Raw genomic sequence first — 21,873 nt, 5'->3', positions numbered from 1 at the left:
TAGCAAATTATTCTAGCCGCTGTGAGGAATAAACCAGTAACACTGGAAGATGTAGTTGTGAATTTCCTGCATTGTGCAGGGGGTTGGACTAGATGACCCTGTTGGTCCCTTCCAATTCTGTGATTCTATGGGCGAAAACGCATGGTCGCTTTAGCCTCCTTTATTCCCTGTTTCAGCCAGGATTCAGCCAGGATCGAATGCACATTCAGCAAAACACACTTGTTCGATCCTGGCTGAATCCTGGCTGAAACAGAGAATAAAGGAGAATAAAGCGATCATGCGTTTTCTCCCATGTTGGCTGCATCTGCCTCAGTAACACATATACTCTGCTGGATGCAGTTATTGAGCACCCTCTAGTGGTAAATATGTGATTGAATTATTTTCCAGGCTGTAGCTTTGCAGTCTGTTAGCTAGCTCAATGCCCTGACCTGGATGGCCCAGGCTAGCCTGATCTTGTCAGATCTTGGAAGCTAAGCAGCGTGAGCCCTGATTTGTATTTGGATGGGATACCACCAACGAAGTCCAGGGTCTCCACTCAAGGGCAGGCAATGGCAAAACCACCTCTGAACATCTCTTGCCTTGAAAACCCTACAGGGTCGTCATAACTCAGCTGTGTCTTGACTGTACACACACCACCAGGCCTTTCCATTGTAGCATTATAAGCTGAAACATACTGGCTGAACAGGCTTCCTTGTAATTCAGCAACAAAAAGAGATAGAGATTTACTTAAAAAAAATGAAATCTGGAATTATGGGCCATTTATGCAGGGTCAATTTTGATGCTCGCTCAAAGCTCTTTTAAAAAATGTGACCTTTAAAATACTTATTCACGGTCCCGATGCAAAAGGAGAAATTCCACCCCACCCCCAACTTGCCTGCTCCTTTGTTCCTTCCATTAGCCAACAGCCGTTTGCATAGCTAATGTGCGGCTGTCATTTTGCATGGTTCCTTCAGGGGATTCTTCGGTGTGGGGGCGCAGCAAACACAAAAAGTTGCGTTAAAGGGGCTCTTAAGAAATGCGAAGTAGGTATGTGTCGGCTTCGCAGTCACTTCCTGAATGATGGTTCAGCATGCAAAACTCAAAAAAATATGTGGGGCACTTCAGCCTGGAATGCGCTGCTAATTACCAAGCATAAATGGCCATGGTGTTGTAATTGCACATGATAACACCACAGCTATCAACTGTTAACAAGTCTTAAAAAATAAATAGCTCTCCCCAAATGCCTTCTGGTGGTAGGGATACAGAGTGGCAGCAACAGAGGAATCAGGCAAGGAAAATGCAGGGGAAAGTCTTAGGGAAAGCACTGCAAATGCCTCTGTATTTGCAGCAGAAACGAGAGCTGCATGGAGCATCGCCTTCCCTCTCCCTGTGGAAGCAGCCATTGCTTCTGTATCTGCCAGTCTCTGCTCAAGCAAGTTTCTCTCTCTTACCTTTCAGAACCAGGGCAGGACTGGGACTTGTGCTACAGCTCCAGAGGTAGGAATTGGTTTCTGCTTGTGAATAAACACCTGGGGGGGGGGGCGCAACTGGGAAGGGCGTGGTCATTTGGTGAAGGCCAAATAAGATTCTCAAATAATGGTTAAGGAACGACCAGTGGGATGTAGATGAATCAGGTATGGGTACTGAGAAAAGCGCTAAGGAAGTTTCCAACATGAGTCAGAAGCTAAAACTAAGGTGTTCATAAATATCAAATGAAAACAAAAGTGGGTGCATCTGCGGATGATACCCATGGATACCAAGTCACTTGCTTAAAGTAGATTGGGGGAGTTGTATGCTAGCCACTGATCTTTGGTATAAGAACAGAGCTACTAATGCAACTAATGCACTTTCCAGGGCAAATGTTACAGAATATAAGATACCGCTATTTTTTGATAAAGGCTTTGAGGTCTGCCTTGGATAGTGACAGTTTTGTATCCTCCAGATACCAGGCCTCCAAGGTCCGTGCAGAAAAGCCAACCTCCGGCCTTGGCGTCAAGCAGCTCTTCCTGCCTTCAGAATGGTTTGGACTGGTGAGTACTGTCATATGAGTCCCTTCTAAGGCAGAGAGCTGCTGCAGCAATTTAAGCTACATGGAGAAGTCAAAAAGACATGAACTATCATGAGTGATAAGGGGTATTTGCAGAGGGGAAGAGAAGGTACATCCTGGTAGGACATATTTACCCTAGCCTTGTTTAATAGTCATTCCCTCTGTACTGGAGAAACATAATGGATAATGGAGAAACATATGGATAAAGTTCTGTGAGGAAAGTTAAGGAGTCCTTCCTCAGTACCCTTTCTAAACTACAAATCTCAGGATACATTGGGGGGAACCATGACAATCAAATTTATATAAGCAGATATATGACTTCTAGTAGCAATCTTTTCATAAAGGTCCAAATCACATATGCATCTTAAAACATAGGAAGGTTAAAATTCAATCCAAAACAACCTTCCTGCAAGGGTTGCCAACTCTAGACTGGGAAATCCCTGGAGGGTTGGGTGTAGTGTCTATGGAAATGGGAATTTGGGGAGAGATTTCACCTAGAATCTATGGTATACCATACAGTCTGGCTGCCATTTTCTCCAGGTGTAACTCTGGGAGAATTCCAGGCTCCACATGGAGGTTGGCAAATTTAGGAATCTGATCCACACAAAGCTAATGCTGGCTTTCTGTTTTTCACAAGTCAGTGCACACCAACCATGGGAGAAGAGCTGGAAAAAAATGCTTAAAGCAGAGATTCACCACCACCTGGGCTTCTTTATATGTGGTCAAAGTCACTGAATGTACTTTGGATGGGGAAGAGGGCACTGTTAGTTTTCTAAAAGCTTTCTTAGCTTAGAAATGCCTCTGAGAATAATAATGGGGGCCATCTCTGTCTGCCTTCACTGAGTTTATCAAAAGAAAATAACCATTTGTTATCAGCTAGGGCAGAACTAAAGATGATGGTGACAGACTCATGCTTTCAAATGCAGACCATCACCTAATGGCTATAAAGTGAGGAGAAGGGATGATTTAATGCGCAGAAATACCAGTAGGGGAGGGGGATGCTGAACTTTCATGTTTAACCCCCCATCAGCCAAGAAGAACATGGCAGAGGGCTGGAGGAAAAGGGTTCGGCATCTTCCTCTCACCTACTGCTTTTCCATATAAAATCACCCCCTGCTGTCCTTTACATTTATTCCCTGGCAAAAATTCTAGCCAGCCACTGGTTTCCTCTTAGTCTACCTGTAATTCTGCAGTGCTTTCAGGGGGTTCTATGGACAAAGTAATATCCTCTGGGGGGTTTTGCTGAGGGAGCAGGGAAACCACTTAAGTGAGTGCCTTTATCGAAGCAGCCAGAGAGGGAAATTACTTTCTGGCTGAATGATTCTGAATGGTTTGAAGAAAAGAACTGTGAGAGTGGATTATGGTAATCGAGAAATAATAATCAGGAGGAAAATAAGAAACGTAGTAGTCGAAACAATGAGGAAAGGGAGAAATGTAGAACGATTACGTAAGGGAGAAGGTCTGGTATTCTCGAGCTGTAGGAGATGCTGACTCCGCTATGATGCGTAGGGAGGGCTGAAAGTTAAGCAAAGGGCAACGTCCATCTGGAGCCATTCTGACTCCAGTGCTGAATGATGACATTAAGGAGTACCGTGGGGCAAAGCAGCTGAAAGGGTCCTCTGCCCCACCCCATGGCTTTCAGGGTTCCAATCCGTAGGAAGCCCTTCTGCATCATTTTGTAAATAATCCTTGTGCATCACAAAGGATGATAAAATGTATACTGAAGGAATCCTGGGAACACTGTTTGGAACAGCCATCCTCTAGGGGCTGCTCTGGCCACATTTTCAGATCTTCACTTAGCAACATCTGTAATTACAATCCTATGCAGAGGTACACCCTTCTAAGTGTATTGAAGTCAATGAGCTTAGGACGATGTAATTCTTCTTAGGACTGTGCTGTGTAAATATACCAGAGGCTAAAGACAATTCCTACATTGGCACCTGCCCACATTTTGTCATGCTTCTACCCATAGCGAGAGCAACAGGACATTAACTGATGAATAGTATTCATTGCAGTGCTTAAGGGCCTGGGACATTATAGAGTCCAGAAAAGAGTTGGTTCTTTTGTTCAACTGGATACTTCACACAGAGGGAACACAGGAGCAGGGTCTCCAACTGGTGGGCAGCTCAAACACAGAGGGAGATGTTCCTTCAGGTACCCTGGCCCCAGGCCCTCAAGAACTTCAATGGTATATCCTAGCACCTTGAAGTGAGCCTGGAAATAAATCAGCAGGCCACGTTCTTAGGATTGGCATGATATGCTACACACACACACACACACAAATTTCATTTGCTGTCAAGTCACATCTGACTTATGGTGACCCCTAGTGGGGTTTTCAAGAGGCATTCAGAGGTGGTTTGCCATTGCCTACTTCCGTGTCACGACCCTGGTATTCCTTGGAGGGCTCCCATCCAAATTCTTGCCTGCTTAGCTTCTGAGATCCTGCTTAGCTTCTGAGACCTGATGAGATCAGGCTAGCTCATGAGTTATAAAATAAAAGTTTCTATTTTATAGATATAAGATTATAGGATGGTATAATCTTATATAAATAGATTATAGGATGGTAACAGGCTTGCAGCTCATGCCCCTGGTTCCCTGTTAAGCCAGTGTTAAACTGTTAAATCAGTTAAAGTGTTCCCATCCCATTCCAGCTCCCCTATGCTTAGACCCTACCTTGACAACCTTAAGGAAGATAGTAACAGCGTCAAGAAATGGAAGTGCTCACAGCCCTATTGAGATCAGGTTTATTTTTTTCTTTGCAGGAGAAATTGGGAAGCAGCTGATGCTATAGCCAAGGAACCCAGGAGTATTTATGATTATGAACCCGGGAAATCGTCCATCCTTGAGCATCCTGATTCAGTAGGCCGCCCACCCTTGATTTTATTATGTAGCTTTCATTGACTTTGTCAGCAATGGGCCCAGTTTGTGCCTGGATTTGACAATATATGATCCAATTAATTTAGTTCATTTATTTGACCCAATCAACCATGGCTGTTGCAAAATTCTTGAAAGAAAAGGACAGCATTTTGAGAACAATACATAAGAGTCAATTGACATACCAAAGGAATGAAATCAGCACAGGGAATGGCAATGTCTTTCAGCAACCTTATTTCGGAATTTCTAAGCTGCTTTAGCAAGTAATGCTCTCTTATAAATCTCATACACAATCCGATCAGTCCAGCCATAATGGGGTGCCAAGACTATAATCTTATGCACATTTCCTGATAAGTGAGCTCCACTTAACTCAGCACAACTTATTTCTATGTAAACACATCTACAATGGCATTACATGGCTCATAATGCCCAAACTACGGTGGAAAAAAAGCACAAATACAGAACAATAGCTGGAGTTCCATCTCAATAATTACTTTTTGTGGTGGGATCCCACCCGTAGACCAAAGGATCTAGCATCAGGATTACTAGCCAGCGTGGTGTAGTGGTTAAGAGCGGTGGTTTGGAGCGGTGGAGTCTGATCTGGAGAACCGGGTTTGATTCCCCACTCCTCCACATGAGCGGCGGAGACTAATCTGGTGAATTGGATTTGTTTCCCCACTCCTACACATGAAGCCAGATAGGTGACCTTGGGCTAGTCACACTCTCTCAGCCCCACCCACTTCACAGGGTGTCTGTTGTGGGGAGGGGAAGGTGATTGTAGGCCAGTTTGAGTCTCCCTTAAGTGGTAGAGAAAGTTGGCATATAGAAACCAACTCCTACTCCTCCCCTTCTTCTTTCAGCCTCTTTACTGATAATTTAATTCGCCTTCTATCGCCCTTTACAGCCTAAGAAACCCCCCACATCGTCGCTAGCGCAACATCGCACGTCGTCCCCACCGATTGAGGTGAGTGCATTTTGCGGTGCCAAGGGAAACACATGCTCCGCCTGTAGTTGCAAAGCCAGGACTGGGATCCAGCCAAGCAGATGCTATAAACTTCTCTGGAAAAAAGGAAAAGCAGCTTAGAGGCTTCGACTGTAAGCAGGAGGGGAGGGCGGCGGGCTGAGGATCCTCCCTGAAGTCTTCTCCCAAGAGGGCTGCAGTACAGCTGTGTTTACTGGCTTCCATGGAGTAGGATTCTTTGTTATTTCCTCTCCCCCCCCCTTCCTCTGCTTTGAGGATTGTTCTATGTGCTGCCAAAAGACCTGCATACTGTAGACAGTAAAGCAGAGTAGTCCAGGATACAGAGCCATGGAATGATGCCCTGGTCCCACAACGCCAACCGCACCATGAATACTTGTGCTTAAAACTAATTCTGCAGCCCAGGCAATCCAGACCCTGTGCCAACAGAAGATGAGGCCTGAATCAATTATGCAAACTGAGTGCAGTGGCATCATTTCTCCCGTTCTATATAATTTATTAAGTATTTTAAAACCTCTGTGTTGTATGATGGATTCTCGTTTGACCTGTGAGAGTTGAGGAGCTATTCAAGGCACTGAAGCCTACTCCGCAGTCGCTTCCTGCCTTTTGACATTTCAGCAGGCATTTCTCACTTTCAAGCCTTCTCCCTGACATGCTAGTTTTCTATGTGTGAGAATGCTTCTTGGAGCAGGAGCAGTCTCTACCTGCAGTGAGAATCAAGACACACACCAGGCCTCTGCCTGTGTCTGTGCTGCACCCTTCACTGTCCATTGAACTGTGAGTCAACACAAATAGTATATGGTGGTTGCACCGCATATTTGAGGTACCTGTCCTTATGGCAACGTCGGCATCTTGTGGCAGCACGTTCCCATCATGCACTGATTTATTTATTTACTTACGTCATTTATATCCTTCCTTTCTCCCCAGAGGGGACCCAAGGCAGCTTTCATAATTCTCCTCTCTTCCATTTTATCCTCACAACAACCCTGTGAGGGAGGTTAGGCTGAGAGAATGAGACTGGCCGAAGGTCACTCAGTGAGCCTCCATGGCACAAATGGGGATTCAAACTCTGGTCTCCCAGATACTAGTTCCACACTCTCTATGAATGCATGAAGGTGCCTTATACTGAGTCAGACTTTTGGACTGGCAGTGGCTCTCCAGGATCTTGGACAGAGGTCTTCTACATCATTTACTAATTGATCTTGTTGTGAAATTCATATACCCAACAGATCTTGGAGATGCTGGGGACTGAACTCAGGGCAGATGCTCTACCACTGAGCTGTGGATCCACCCCTGATCCTTGTTCTCCAGCATCTCTGTAGCAGGCACCTCTCTGCTTCCTCTGTCTTCTCATCTGATTCCTCCTAAGAGCAATATGGTTTACTACGGCCTCCCAAGGCTGGTGTATACTGTAATTGACACGCATGTTTCTATCCTCTGCCAGGAGTTACTGGAAAAGGAGCTACAGCAGCTCAGCGAAGAGCTGGACAAGGACATTAGAGCCATAGAGATTCGCCAGCTTGCCCGCAAGGTAATTGTTGTGTTACCACTCACCGCTATCAGCTACCAGCATAATTGTCTGTGTGTCTTGCAGCTGCACTAGTTATCCTGCTGTTGTGTTAGTATATTTGTTCCGTCTTTGCATGGAACAAAGAGCCCCCCTCCAGGTTTCCCCCCTATTCAGAGGACCGCAAAACCTATATGGAAGATCTACTTTAAGGAGCATCTCCAGTGAGGATTGCTAACTCATTCACTGGTCCAGCTTCTGTACCTTTAACATCAAGCTAATACAAGTTAACAACCTCATTGTATGCAATGTTTGGAGACACAATGAGTGAAGGTAGCCCTGTTGAGTCAGGACTGCATGATTCATTTTGTTCTTTTATGGTTACTCTGCTTGTATTTTATTTTCATTTGAATGTTGGTTAAGTTTTTGATGCTTTAGTGTTTTAAATATGTTTGTTAGTGACCTTGTACAAAAGGCAGGATTAAAAAAAATGTTTCAATAAGAAAGTCCATTTGAAATATGCTGGATTGGGCACATTGAAGTCTACGTGTAAACAGGATATGAGATTTTGGGGGTCATGGAGATAAAGCAGTGGGGAAAGTTTCATTTGCTTAATTTCTGTGTCAGGCAGATGTTCGATCCCGATGGAAGTCTGTTTCAGGTAGCTGGCTCAAAGCTGACTCAGCCTTCCATCCTTCTGAGGTCGGTAGAATGAGAATCCCGCTTGCTGGGGGTAAAGTGTAGACGACTGGGGAAGGCACTGGCAAACCACGCCGTAAACATAGTCTGCCTAGTAAACATCGGGATGTGATGTCACTCCATGGGTCAGTAATGACCCAGTGCTTGCACAGGGGACTACCTTTATGTTTTTACAGCCTGCTGGTAAAGACACAGGACACATGAAGCTGCGTCAGACCGTTGGACTGTTGCTCTACTGGGTTTCACATACATCACCTACTATCTGGTCCTTTTAACTGGAGATACAGTGGATTGAGCCTTGGACCGTCTGCATGCAAGGCAGATGCTCCACCAATGAGTCATGATCCCTTCCAACATCAAGCTCAGTGAAAGCTTAATGGGGCAAGATGGAGCACCTTTCTTGTGGTCTGATTTCCCCTTTCTCAATCCAATAAGCAAAGAAGCAAACCTCAAAACGGGCTAAATAAAATGACTTTATTTATTTGGTAAAGCAAATAACAGTTAGGTCTTACCCAACTGTTTTGAGTATTGCACATATGAACTACCAAGTCAGGCCGCTGGTCTAGGTAGCTCAGTGTTCGCTACTCTAGTTGGCAACCAATCTCCAGGGTCTTAGGTAGAGAAGTATCTTTATTAATACCTTCAGGTGGGTAGCTGTGTTAGGCTGTAGTAGCAGAACTAACGTTGAGTCCAGTAGCACATTAAAGACGAACAGAATTTTCCAGGGTAAAAGTCAAAATTTGCTTCATCAGTTACTAGTTTCTGCCAGTTTTATCTATCCTTACTCCAAGGCAAACTCATTTTTTCCTATTTATAGGTCACTAGATGAAGAGGTCCCTTTACTGCTGTGTTTTCTCATCAGTAAAAGGAACTCAGCAAGAAGATACAAGTGATCAATAAGTATGAAAAAGGGGTTTGCCTCTGATGAAGAGAATATAATACTCCAAACATGTTCTGCAAGACACCTTGGAGTGCTTTTTGGTAAATAAAAAAATTAAAATTTTGTATATTTTTTGTGCTGCCCTTCCCTGTTTTCTGGTTCCTTGTTTTCAGTTTCCTGGCTACGTCTGTATATTATGATAAATGTCAGGAATTTGGTGAATGCTGATATGTAGTACTTCAGTTGTGTGTGTGTGTGTGTGTGTGTGAGAGAGAGAGAGTGAGAGAGTGAGGAATGTTGTAGGGCTTATTTATCACAGTTCCATCCAAGCCATGGAAAATGTATTTTACCAGTAAATGATGGAAATGAATGTCATATTTGGCCATTTACTGAAAACCCTCAAATGATTTTAACAATTATTGGTTAACATTTAGGTTTTATAATTTACCCTTTAAATCTAACTCTAACCTGATTAACTTAGAACTAAGTTACTTTGCTCTTCAGTAGGTATGTACACACTATGGAGAATTAAAATATTTAAGAATTAGACTGATCTAACCTGTTGAATTGAGAAAAGTGCAGGGAGAATTAAGAGCCAGCGTTTTTTGTATCAATGTAAAGAGGCTGGAATGGTTCCCATTCTGTTAGATGTACATTGTTATTTTAGAATGCTTTATAATAAGTGACTACCAAATGGAAACTAATTTTAAAATAATTACATGGGGGTGGGAGAGAATCACCAGTGAGTGTCAACATTCACCAGACTCCTGACATTTACCGTAGCCTAAGACAAAGCTTCTTAAACTGTGGGTCACGAATAGGGTTTCCAACCTCCAGGTACTAGCTGGCGATCTCCTGCTATTACAACTGATCTCCAGTTGATAGAGATCAGTTCACCTGGAGAAAATAGCTGCTTTGCCAATTGGACTTTATGGCATTAAAGTCCCTCCCAGACCCTGCCCTCCTCAGGCTTCGCCCCAAAAACCTCCCACCAGTGGCGAAGAGGGACTTAGCAACCCTAGTAGTATAACTGAATGTGGGGGTCATGAAAAATTTGGCTACAGTAAATGGTAAAATTATATGTATAAAATTACAAATATATAAATTTTAATAAGGTGCACATATAGATTAAAAGCATAAAACTCCTAATAAAGACAAAAACACATTCAATATATACAAACACAAACAACTGCGATGTACAATCTTTCATTGACCAATATGAGATCCAAAATTATATGTATACCAAATAATTGTTTTAAAATACATTTCTTTATGAAGAAGGTCTATTCAATCAATCTTTATTTTACGGTCATTTGACCAAAAATAAAACACCATCTAATCAAGAGTAACATAAATTTGTAATAAAACAGTATCAGTCCATAGAAAAGTCCACAAAATAAAAAAATATCAATAAAATCCCATATCTAAAAAGGTAATAGAAAAGGGCAAGAGTCCAGTAGCACCTTAAAAACTAACAAAAATATTTTCTATTTCTATTGAGAAAATATTTTTGTTAGTCTTTAAGGTGCTACTGGACTCTTGCCCTTTTCTACTACTGCAGACAGACTAACACGGCTACTCACTGAAGATAATTCACAGTGGGTAGCCGTGTTAGTCTGTCTGCAGTAGTAGAAAAGAGCAAGAGTCCAGTAGCACCTTAAAGATTAACAAAAATATTTTCTGGCAGGGTATGAGCTTTCGTGAGCCACAGCTCGCTTCTTCAGATACAGCTAGAATGTGAATCCATCTGTCTTTAAGTAGAGGAGAGTGAATTCAGACAAGCGTTAGTATGTAAATGTTAACAGTATGTAAATGTGAATAGCAGGCGTGATGGGATTAGGTGTGGCATGCAGAAGCGTCTGTGATGTCCAGGGGAGAGGTGGGTGTGGAGAAATCAGCATTGGTAGTGAGCCATGAATGCAAGGTCTTTATTCAGCCCAGGTAAATGCATTGACTTTATTGGTTCTTATAGGTTATCCGGGCAGTGACCGTGGTCTTGGTATTTTCTTTCCTGACGTTTCGCCAGCAGCTGTGGCAGGCATCTTCAGAGGAGTAACACTGAAGGACAGTGTCTCTCAGTGTCAAGTGTGTAGGAAGAGCAAGAGTCCAGTAGCACCTTAAAGACTAACAAAAATATTTTTGTTAGTCTTTAAGGTGCTACTGGACTCTTGCTCTTTTCTACTACTGCAGACAGACTAACACGGCTACCCACTGTGTAGGAAGAGTAATATATAGTCAGAAAGGGGTTGGGTTTGAGCTGAGTCAGTCCTGCAAAAAGTAGGACAATGACTCAGCTCAAACCCAACCCCCTTCTGACTATATATATATATTACTCTTCCAACACACTTTGACACTGAGAGACCCTGTCCTTTAGTGTTACTCCTCTGAAGATGCCTGCCACAGCTGCGGGCGAAACGTCAGGAAAGAAAATACCACGACCACGGTCACACAGCCCGGATCACCTACTGTCAGAATATTGGTTCTTGCAGGTTACCCGGGCTGTGTAACCGTGGTCTTGGTATTTTCTTTCCTGATGTTTCGCCAGTCAGAAAGGGGTTGGGTTGAGCTGAATCATTGTCCTGCAAAAAGTATCAAAGGACAATGATTCAGCTCAACCCAACCCCTTTCTGACTATATATTACTCTTCCTACACACTTGACACTGAGAGTCACTGTCCTTCAGTGTGACTCCTCTGAAGATGCCGGCCACAGCTGCGGGTGAAACGTCAGGAAAGAAAATACCAAGACCGCGGTCACACCGCCCGGATCACCTACTGTCAGAATATTGGTTCTTGCAGGTGATCCGGGCTGTGGGACCGCGGTCCCACAGCCCGGATAACCTCCAAGAACCAATGAACTCTGACCGTGAAAGCCTTCGACCACATCCAGCATTGACTTTAGTTTGAATATCAAAAGGAAAATCTAAAAAGGTGACTCTAAAAAGGTAAGCCAGCTAGCGCCTGACATTCCTTTTTGATTTATGATCAGCAAATGTTGGATGTGTGTAGACCTGTGTTATATACCTGTATGTAAAGGTGTGGCTTAAAAAAATTTCTTTTGGGGGGGAAAGAGGCGGCGAGAGGGAAAAGTTGGAGAAGCCCTTGCCTAAGACACACACACACACACACACACACCCCGGGCGCGGGTGGCCTTTAGGACCCGGGCGGGCCCTCCCGCCTCCGCCGGCTCCTTTGAGCGCCCTGCCCTCCTCCCCTGCTGGCTGGCTGCTTGGTTGCTGCTGGCTGTGGGCTGCGCGGGACGGGAGCGCAGCGCTGTGCAGCCGAGGCGCGCCGCTCAGCAACCGCCTCCCCGTCTCTCTCTCCTCTCCTCTCTTCTCTCCGCAGCGCTCCTCGGCCGCTTCTTCCTCCTCTGCCGCCCGCCGGTGAGTACGGAGCCAGGCACGGCTGCGAGGCGCGGGCACGCACCCGCCCGGTGCCCGAGGAAGTCTCCCCTTCCCGCTGTGCCACACCTTGGCTTTGCAACGGGTGGCGTCACCCTCGAAGCATCTGGGGTGGATCCGGTGCCTGGGGGAAAGTTGGGGCGGAGGAAGAGGGAGGGGAAAGGGGGGGGCAGGGGAGGAATGCAGGAGGTGGGAGATGGGATGGAAGAGGGGGAAAGGGGAGAGGGCTCGCCGGGAAGTGGGAAGTAGGAAAGGGCAAGAGTCCGGGAGCACCTTCAAGACGAACAGAAATGTTTTCTGGTAACGTAATGCAGACCCCCTTCCAAAGCAGATGTTACTAGAAAAGGGCAAGAGTCCAGGAGCACCTTCAAGACTAACAAAAATGTTTCCTGGTAGGGTAGGAGCTTTCGTGAGCCACAGCTCACTTCTTCAGATGCAGGAGTCCAGTAGCACCTTAAAGACTAACAAAAATGTTTTCTGGCAGGGTATGAGCTTTCGTGAGCCACAGCTCACTTCTGCAGTAGTAGAAAAGGGCAAGAGTCCAGTAGCACCTTCAAGACTAACAAAAATGTTTTCTGGTAGGGTATGAGCTTTCGTGAGCCACAGCTCACTTCTTCAGATACCTGAGCTTTCGTGAGCCACAGCTCACTTCTTCAGATACTCACATCTCCAGACACCGGGAACTGGGAACGAAGATAAAACTTTGCATTTGTCAGCGTTCTCAGGATTCCCCCCCCCCCTCCTTTCGCTCTGGGCAGAAGCTGGTTTGGTAGGGTTTGTGTGATGTTTAAGGGAAAGGTGGGTTGGGAGCCCCTGTGTGAAGTGACTGGCAACTTGATTTTGTAAGATTTTTTTTTTTTAGCAACGTTTCAAGGTACTGTCAAATGGAGCTTCCATGCTTGGAGGCAGTATACCTTTTGATTGATAGATGCCGGGAGCAAACAGCAGGGTGAGGATGTGATATCATACCTGCCTGTCAGCTTTCCAGAGGCATTCAGCTGGCCGTTGTTGGGAACAGAATGTTGGACTGGATGCAGAGTTTATTCTAAGCTTCAACTCCCCCCCCCCCAACTGCACAGGGCACCAGCGCAGTGTCCCACCCAAACCACAAGGAAGGAAACATGACGGGGAAAGAAAGACAGTATTCATCTTCGTGATGTTTCTTCCCCCCTCCCCCAAATTTTTAAGAAAAAACCTATCTCCTTATTAAACCCCACATGGCAAACTGCCCAAAAACGTAGGTCTCACTGTACCATTTGGCATCCCGCTACACAAAATTCCCATGTGAAATATTAAAATAAAACACTATGTGGCTCTTTTGATCAGATCCTGCAAGGCAATTCTTATAAACTTCATCTTTTTATACAGATCTTGTCCAAGGTTACTGTAGCTGCATCCACACAATGTTGGATATTTAACTCACGCTAGATCTTTCCTGTGTGACCAAAGTAATCAAGTTGTGGAAGGTTGCTATATACAAAACTTGTGCAATTTCCAGTGATGTGTGGTTGCTGCCTATGAGAAGGCCCTTGGAAAGAGGAGCTGTTTGCTTCCAGGCTTGTCTGGGACTATTGGGGGGGGATGTGCATTGGGCGTGCCGGTTCCTAGTTCTTGATACCTATTTTCAGCATCCTGCTGCTAGAGTTTGGCTTATGGTAGTAATTAGGTTGAAAGGGCAAAGCCCCATACGGCAGAATGCAAGGATGGTGGCCATGTTGGGTTCCATATTGGAAGAGGGATGAGGATACTGTTGCCGAATTGCCACACCCAGGGGTGTCCATTTGACCCTCCACTCCCATTGTATGCTGAGCTCAGCTTTGGGTTGAACTACCGATGATTATTTTTACGTACAAAATTTATACGTTGCTTCTCAGCAGTGTTCTAGCAGCATAAAAGTTAAAAATACAGCAAAGGACAAGCAGTAAGACCAGCGCTGATGCAGAGAATCAGGAGTTACAGCGACTGAATGGCAAAAAAAAAAAAAAAGGAAATGGGAAAGTCTTGATTTGCCTCTCAAATGGTTGCAGGGAGCTCCGTGGGAGGGCATTCCAAGGGTGATACTACACAGTGACGCTGAGTGCTCTTTTCCTTCTTCCGGCCCTCCACTTGGAAGTGGGCACTGTCCCTTTAATATTTTTTTTAAAAGACTGAAGTTAAACTTCAGCAAAATAGCTTCTTGCCTGCCAGTTTTTGTTGCTGCCTCAGTGCTTCCTGTTGAGCTTGGCATCTGCTTGCCAAGACAGCTTCAGGGGCCCTGGTCTGGGATAAGGAATTACAGAGAGGTCCGTTGCTCATAAGAGGGAGCAGAGAGCACAAGAGGGGAAACGGGGTAAGGGCGGCAACCTACAGGAGGTCTCCATCTGCCTCTGTCCTTTTTCTAATCCTCTTATCAGTTGTTCTGTCACAAGGGGAAGGAAGAGCTGGCTTAGAAGGATAGGAGTTAGAGTAGAAGTAGCTGATATGGGAAATGGAGGAGGTAGTAACAAGGAAGTCTGAGCCTGTGGTGGAGGAGGACTTGTAGATCGTAGGGAGGGTTCTCAGGTTAGAACTTGTGGCTGCTTTGCTTGGGCCCTGCTTTCCTAGACGGCATGTTTTTTCCTCCAGTTCTGGCTGTGATGAGATTGCACCAGGGAGCAGTTCTGCCTGTGGAACATGTGGAGTTGGTGGCAACAGTCATGCCTACATGGCTCTGAGAGGTCATAGAACGAGTGCTAGCAATTTGCTTTATTTCTGTACATTGCAGATGTGGAATTTGGCAGATGGTGAGGGAAATATTAGAGTGGGTTACGTCTCCCACCTGAAATCTAGAATTGCCTTTTGAATGCGCAGACAAGCTTTCATTCTATTCTCTCCACCTGTGTATCTCATCACAATTTATTTTTTGCATCTTTCCCCCCTTTCCTCTGCCTCAAAAATGGGTGCAGCGATCGAATCGGGGGTTGGACACAGAACACGAACTCACATTGTGAGCTTGCACACCAAGGAGTCTTATTGTGATCTTTCAGTGTTCAAGGAAGTTGTGATGTTGCAATGGAGTTTTTGAATCTTGGTTGGCCCCTTCACAAATTGGTCTAGGGACTGAACTGGTATTTGAACGTGAAATGCACAGCTTTGAACTTACTTGCATATCAAAATAAGCTTTTAACATGGGGAGAGGAGAAATTGCAAGTCAGGAAATATATTCCTCCCCCAGCTTTTTCATTCTACCTCAACATTCCTTCCCTTCTGGGGCATCTTTAGCCCTCATCATGCCATTTTAAGAGATTTCCCCCCTCCTTTTGGCTCACTCACTGTCATTTTTTGTTGTTGCATATATGGGATTCTCCCCACCCCCGAGTATGTAGAGATCCATACCTTGTTGGCAAATGGCCCAGATTTGCTGCTTTCATCATTCACATGAGGGCCAACCAATTTGCCCTTAGATACAGGGACATTTGTTTACTCTGATCAAGAGTTTTTTGAAAACATCAGCAGGATACCCACTATCATAAGGGAGACCCTCACCTGCCTAACTAATGATTGAAGCTAGGTTGGTACGTCCCAGAACGCAGGGGAAGCTTAGAAGGAAGTTGGAGCTCAAAATGTTAAAGAAATGTGCTGGATCACTGCAGGGTAGTGAACCCCTGGAATCCGTGGTCTTCCAGTTCAGTTCCCTACACTCGATTTGGTAGGCCCTGTTTTTTCTTACTGTGCATCCATTTATTAATTTTTTTCTAACCCAGCAGACCACTGCCTGAGTACCGAGCCTATCCTTCCACGGGACAAAACCCCCCTACAGCCCAGTGCCACGTGTCTGCCAGCCCAAGGATGGAGAAAGGGAGTCCTGGCATTGCTAGGAATAACTGGAACAGCTCTCCACCAAGGAATGGTATAATTCTGCAAGTGTTGTGCTTGTGTGGGAAGCAGTGAAACTTCAAAGGGACAAATGGCAGTCCCGCTCTTAGTGTGTATGGAGGGCAGGAAGTGCCTTGTTCTCTTCGTTTTCTGTAACCCAGGAGGAGGGGGTTGAAATCTTCTGGCACTGCTGTTTCATGCATGCATGCCTGGCAGGAATTGTAAGAAGTGTCCCAACTGTTTCTTATTTGATTAATTTAAACTTGTAGGGACAATGCGAAGGGTCCATTGTTTCACTTTATTGACTTTGCATGATGGAGGAGTGAGTCTCCAAAGACTTTTAAAGGGGAGATAATTTGCCTTTTCTTGATAGGGATATAATTGCCAATTATCAAGCTGTGTCAACTTTACCATTCTTTAGTACATTAATTGAAAGAGTAGGGATGGAGCAACTTTTCCTGGATGGGTTGTCTGCACTTGACCCATTTCAGCCCCACTTCATGCTTAAAGCCTGGTTTAGAGACCAGTGCTCAAGTCATATTGATGGACAGTCTTCAGATACCGCTGCATAAGGGGATCATGATCCTTTTGATTCTGTTGGTTTTTTTCTGCCATGTTTGACACTGTAGACTGAGCAATATTGCTGTAGTGTCTTAAGGATTGAGTAGGGTTGATAGTTAAACTACATGTTACGATTTGTAATGTGCAGTGTCTGGACCTGATCTCTGATATCACATGTGAGGGAATTTATTTCCCAAGTGTGCAATGCCCTGATTTGGATCAGTAACATGGCACGGTGGAAGAATGGGCTTCAGCTTCTCCCTTGTGCCATTTTCTGTCCTAAAATGGCCCCGAGGGGACCTTATTTGTCCGCTGTGAAGCTGCAGTTCCAGTACTTTTGCTCATGCTATTTAATATATATATATATATGACCTGTGAATAAAGATAAAGAACTGGGTGTCATCAGTATACTGATGACACCTGGCTCTGTATCTCTTTCAAGAATCTATCAGCAGCAGTTTCCATGCTCAGCCAATATTTGGAGCCTCTGGTCAGGAGACTGAGAAAGAACAAGCTAAAGCTTGGATCAACCAGCATGCATGAAGCTGAATCAGACCATTGGCCATGAAAGTCAGTGTTGTCTACTCAGATTGGCAGCAGCTGTCCAGAGTCTCAGACTGAGGCCTTTCACATCACCTATGATCTGATCTTTAACTGGAGATGTTGGAGATTGGACCTTCGAACTTCTGCATGCCAGGCAGAGGCTCTGCCACTGAGCCATGGCCCTTCCCCCAGACAAGACGGGGGTAATTCTGGTCAGTAAAGTGCCCTCCCGTTTGATAGGGTAAGGTTAAATTTGCCTACCTTGCTAAAGAGCTTAGAGGTATTACTTATACTTTTGTTAGAAGATCTGGTAAATGCAGTGGCAAATAATGTATTCTGTCAACTGTAATTGATGTAGAAATTATTTCCCTTCTTGAGCTCAGCACTCCTAGCTGCATAAATCCATGGTTTGGTAATCTTCAGGCTAGACTATTGTAAGATGATGTATGTGGAGCTGCCCTTGAAGATGATATGGATGTTACAATTCGTGCAAATTAGGTCTTGGCTATTAGTTAGGGCAGACAGAGGTGTTACTCACATCTTGGAACAGCTACACTAGCTGCTAGTATGCTTCTTGGTTCAATTCAAGGTGCTGGTTTTGATCTTTAGAGCCCTACAGCTTTTTTGGAGGGAGGACATACTTAAAGGACTGCCTCTACTGTTATGAGCCTGTTCCCCTCCAAGTTGTACGGTGACCCTTTGCTCATTCTAAGTGGCAGCTCCACTTTTAAAGAACACCCTCTCTGAGGATGTATGGAGGCCTCTTACACTAGTCTCCCTCTAGAAAAGATGCAAGTCTGCCCTTCACGGATGGGTGGTTTACAGATCATTAATCTGGGTTGCATTTTGTTAAGGAGTAATTTGTTTGTTACCTGCTTGTCAGACCTTTACTAAGCACCCTTGAACCACCGTAGGTAGTAGGAAAGGCAGCACATAAATGCTTAAAGAAATAACCAATAAATTTTTATTTTTATATTTCACGCAGATCCTTTGAGGCACGTGGGGAGGATCCCCTTTCCTGAGGCTTTGGACACGGCCCTGGATAGTCCCACAAAGAAAGAAGAGAAGAAGGTGAGGTGGGAGGTTCTAAGCCCTTACCTGTTTCCTCCATGCAAGAGGTCACAAATAATAGCTAGCAGACTTAAAACTGGTTTATACTCATTTGCACTCCCTGGAAGTAGGGGGGAAGTGATTTAGAGAGGTCCCAACAGAATTATCATCAAACTACAATTCCCAGAATACTTTGGGTACTGCTATTGAACTGCCATTTGTAAACCTCATACGTCTGTACTGTTGCTATGCCTATATTTGTGGTCAGAAGGAAATCTTCCCCCAACTTAGGTGCATAAACACCACTGGGCTATTAAAAAAATTAAAACCTTATTCCATCTTATCTCCTCAGTATTAATAATATCACTTAAATAAATGTTCTTCTTTCCTTGGTAGCACGTTTTGCTAATCTGAGGAAGCTAACTTAGGCCATAGTCATGCAGACATTTGCTGTTAGCTAATAAATCATTAATACACTTTAACTTCTGTTTTGTTCCCATTAAAGAGGAGGTAAATGAAGGAAAATCCAGGAGTGCATATTTTTCTTTAAAGGGCAGAGAGAATATACAACCCTAATCACTTTGAGAGAGATGAAGGAAGCTTTGACTCTTGAAATATACCCCCAAAATCCTGTTGGTCTCTAAGGTGCAACTGGACTCGGATCTGACCTTAATCTCTATGAATTTTTGAGGCAGGATGAATCAAGCCTCTGTCCGAGTGGGAGGGGCTGTAGCTCAGTGAAAAAGCCTCTTTTTTGCATGCAGAAAGTCCCAAGTTCAGTCTCTAGCATTTCCAATTAAAGCGGAACAAGCAGTAGGTAATGTGAAAGACCTCTACCCGAGACCCCGGAGAGCCACTGTCAATCTGAGTAGACAATACCAGCCTCAATGGACCAATGTTCTAATTCAGTATAAGGCAGATTCATGTGTGTTACTCCCTTTCTGGAAGTGGGGGACGGCAGAGGAGAATTCTGGGATATTATTACAGGAATTTGATCAGCACAAATCCTTCTCTCGTTGGCAGTGAATGCTTGTGCATAAAGAATAGACTGATGGCGCAATAGTAAAGCACTTGCTGCCTGAACTAAACCCTTTGGCAAGTCCCTAAAGACGTTTGCTGCTGTTCAGGTGGAACCGAGCCTTGTTTCTCAGCCAACAAGACCCCCTGCGGTCTAGTGGACCATGTTCACTTTGATCTGATCCTGGGGCTTCCAGTTACTTTTTTTTGTTTTGTTTTTGCGGCTGTGCTGGCTGGGCCCCAGGTGTCCTTCTGGAATCCAAAGGCTCTGAATGGGAATTTTAAAAATTTACATCCCCTTTAATCCATTTTCTCCTCTCTCTCCAGATGAAAGCTGCTCGCCTCAAATTTGACTTCCAGGCTGAGTCGCCAAAGTGAGTACAGTGGTACCTGGAGGGTTTCTGGCAGTGGTGCAATGTGTGGGTCTCCTTGCATTATTATTGGCATGTATGCATGACTTGTTTTGTTTTTAATTTTATCTCTTTCTGCTGGTGGATCCTTATGCTGCCCTTTGACTTTTCAGGGAACTGACTCTGCAGAAGGGTGACATCGTCTACATCCACAAGGAAATCGATAGAAACTGGCTGGAAGGAGAACACCACGGCAGGGTGGGCATTTTCCCTGCCAACTATGTGGAGGTAAGCCTTGAGGAACATGACACTGCTTATCACAGGACAGTGCCTTATCTGCACATTTGGATACATTTTTATTTGGTGTATGGCGGAGGAGGGAAATAGCCAAAGTTCTTCAAACTTGCTCAGTCTCAAGGGCAGGGCTAGCAGCACAGAAGTCAGCTTCTGCCGCAAAAAATGGAGTTTGAGGAATATGCTCCTTATTTGTTTTTGTTTTATCTTTATGTACTTCCCTTCTTCTCACTATCCCCGCTAAAGCAGCTACAGGTTTTTCAGGTATGGTATGACACGTAAGGATTATCACATGTTGTGTTTGCTTGACAAGAATGAGGAAGAAGTTGAGTGGGGGGGTTCACTTAAGGGAAGTCCCACATCCTTTGGGAGGATAAAAGATATCCCTGGAGAAGTGAATTGTAAGGCAAAATCCTTTTTTTTTTTGCCGTCAAGTCACATCTGACATGGCGACCCCTGGTGGGGTTTTCAAGGCAAGAGACATTCAGAGATGGTTTGCCATTGCCTGCTTCCATGTCACAATCCTGGTATTCCATGGTCTCCCATCCAAATACTTGTCAGGGTCAACCCTGTGTAGCTTCTGAGATCTGATGAGATCAGGCTAGCCTGGGCTACTCAGGTCAGGGCAAAATCAATTTACACGACTTAAATTTCACTTCAGATGCAGATGCAGGGGCAAAACCAAAGGTTTAACTGAATAATTAAAAACCCTATCAATGTGCGTCTAGATTTACGGACTTGCCCCGAGGAGTTCACAGTCTAAAGTTCTGCACAGGGGAGGGAGGGGAGGGAGGGAAGAAAGTAGGTGACAGGAAATGGGAAGAAGAACACGCTTCCAGTTTGGTTCCACTTGCATATGTTTACTTTCAGTGGGGGATGAAGATTAGTGTGTTGTGCCAGAGACAGCAGTACAAAAAGTGCTTTGGGAGGCAGGTGTAGGCAAAAGTGCCCAAAATATGTTAAAGAGCAAAATATGTTAAAGGCTGCAGAAGATTTTTGGACATCTGAGTGAGGTGGACTTTGAGGGCAGAAGAAAAAGCTAGAAGAGTCCCACAAGAGAGTGCGTTTAAAAAAGCAAGAAGCAGTCTGTTTCAAAACAAAGGGGCAATGTTTTCATGGAGGGCATAGTTAAAGTGTGGAATTTGACTGCCAAATGAGCCATTTCAAGGCCACTGTTGATAAAGTAACAAAATGGTCATCATTGTATGCAGAAAGAGAGTGGGAGGAGGGGCCTGTATGCCCCACAGAGTCCTGTGTGGGGGCGCATATGCAGAGTGGGGTGTTTCTACCAGTGAAGGCTGAGCAAACCAGTGGTGGGGATAGGTGCAGCATTTGCTTCACGCTACAGCTGTGTCTCCAACAGTGCAATCCTAAACAGGGTTACAGCCTTCTCAATCCATTGCATTTAATTGGTATAAAACTAACCCTGTTTAGGATTGCACTGCACATGGGGCACTTTATTTCCCTTCCCTAAATATGAATGGCTGCCTTCCCTCCTATCTGAGATACTAACTGTATACCTTCAGAAGCATAAAGCTGTTTCTGGTAATAAGAAGAGGGTTTTTTGGGGGGTGGACTTGCTGATCGCAACTTTTTAAAAACTTGGTCCTGTAGAATTTAATGGGTGACACTGAGAACCAATATTGCCTTCTGTATCCTGAAATCTGTTTCTTAGCATGATGGGACTCTAGAAAACAGCTAGTTTCAAAGCAGTATCTGCCACAGTTCATGCAGTGTGGGTTTAAATATAACATGGAAAGATGACCTGTTACAAATCATCACAGAGCAGCTCTTCGCTGTTCTGTGGGGAGGTTTCCCCATAGCTGAAATACATTCCTTAAGGGAAGAAGAAGAGTTGGT

The 21,873-nt window shown here is 44.6% G+C and overlaps 1 protein-coding gene across 1 annotated transcript in view; it reads left to right on the top strand.

The window, feature by feature from the left end:
• SORBS3 (sorbin and SH3 domain containing 3) overlaps nucleotides 1-21,873 on the top strand; it is a 31,160-nt gene that overhangs the window by 2,448 nt on the left and 6,839 nt on the right. The window contains exons 3-13 of the mRNA XM_056860913.1: nucleotides 1,438-1,476; nucleotides 1,922-2,009; nucleotides 4,789-4,885; nucleotides 5,805-5,864; nucleotides 7,324-7,416; nucleotides 10,700-10,714; nucleotides 12,309-12,346; nucleotides 16,087-16,232; nucleotides 18,288-18,373; nucleotides 19,697-19,743; nucleotides 19,893-20,007. Of these exons, the coding sequence (XP_056716891.1) occupies nucleotides 1,438-1,476; nucleotides 1,922-2,009; nucleotides 4,789-4,885; nucleotides 5,805-5,864; nucleotides 7,324-7,416; nucleotides 10,700-10,714; nucleotides 12,309-12,346; nucleotides 16,087-16,232; nucleotides 18,288-18,373; nucleotides 19,697-19,743; nucleotides 19,893-20,007 (824 nt within the window). The remainder of the gene's footprint in view (nucleotides 1-1,437; nucleotides 1,477-1,921; nucleotides 2,010-4,788; nucleotides 4,886-5,804; nucleotides 5,865-7,323; nucleotides 7,417-10,699; nucleotides 10,715-12,308; nucleotides 12,347-16,086; nucleotides 16,233-18,287; nucleotides 18,374-19,696; nucleotides 19,744-19,892; nucleotides 20,008-21,873) is intronic.

This window comes from Euleptes europaea, chromosome 14, assembly GCF_029931775.1.
Source record: "Euleptes europaea isolate rEulEur1 chromosome 14, rEulEur1.hap1, whole genome shotgun sequence".
Lineage (NCBI taxonomy): Eukaryota > Metazoa > Chordata > Lepidosauria > Squamata > Sphaerodactylidae > Euleptes > Euleptes europaea.
Note: the sequence above shows the minus strand (reverse complement) of the source record. Positions and strands in the feature narration are given on the sequence as shown.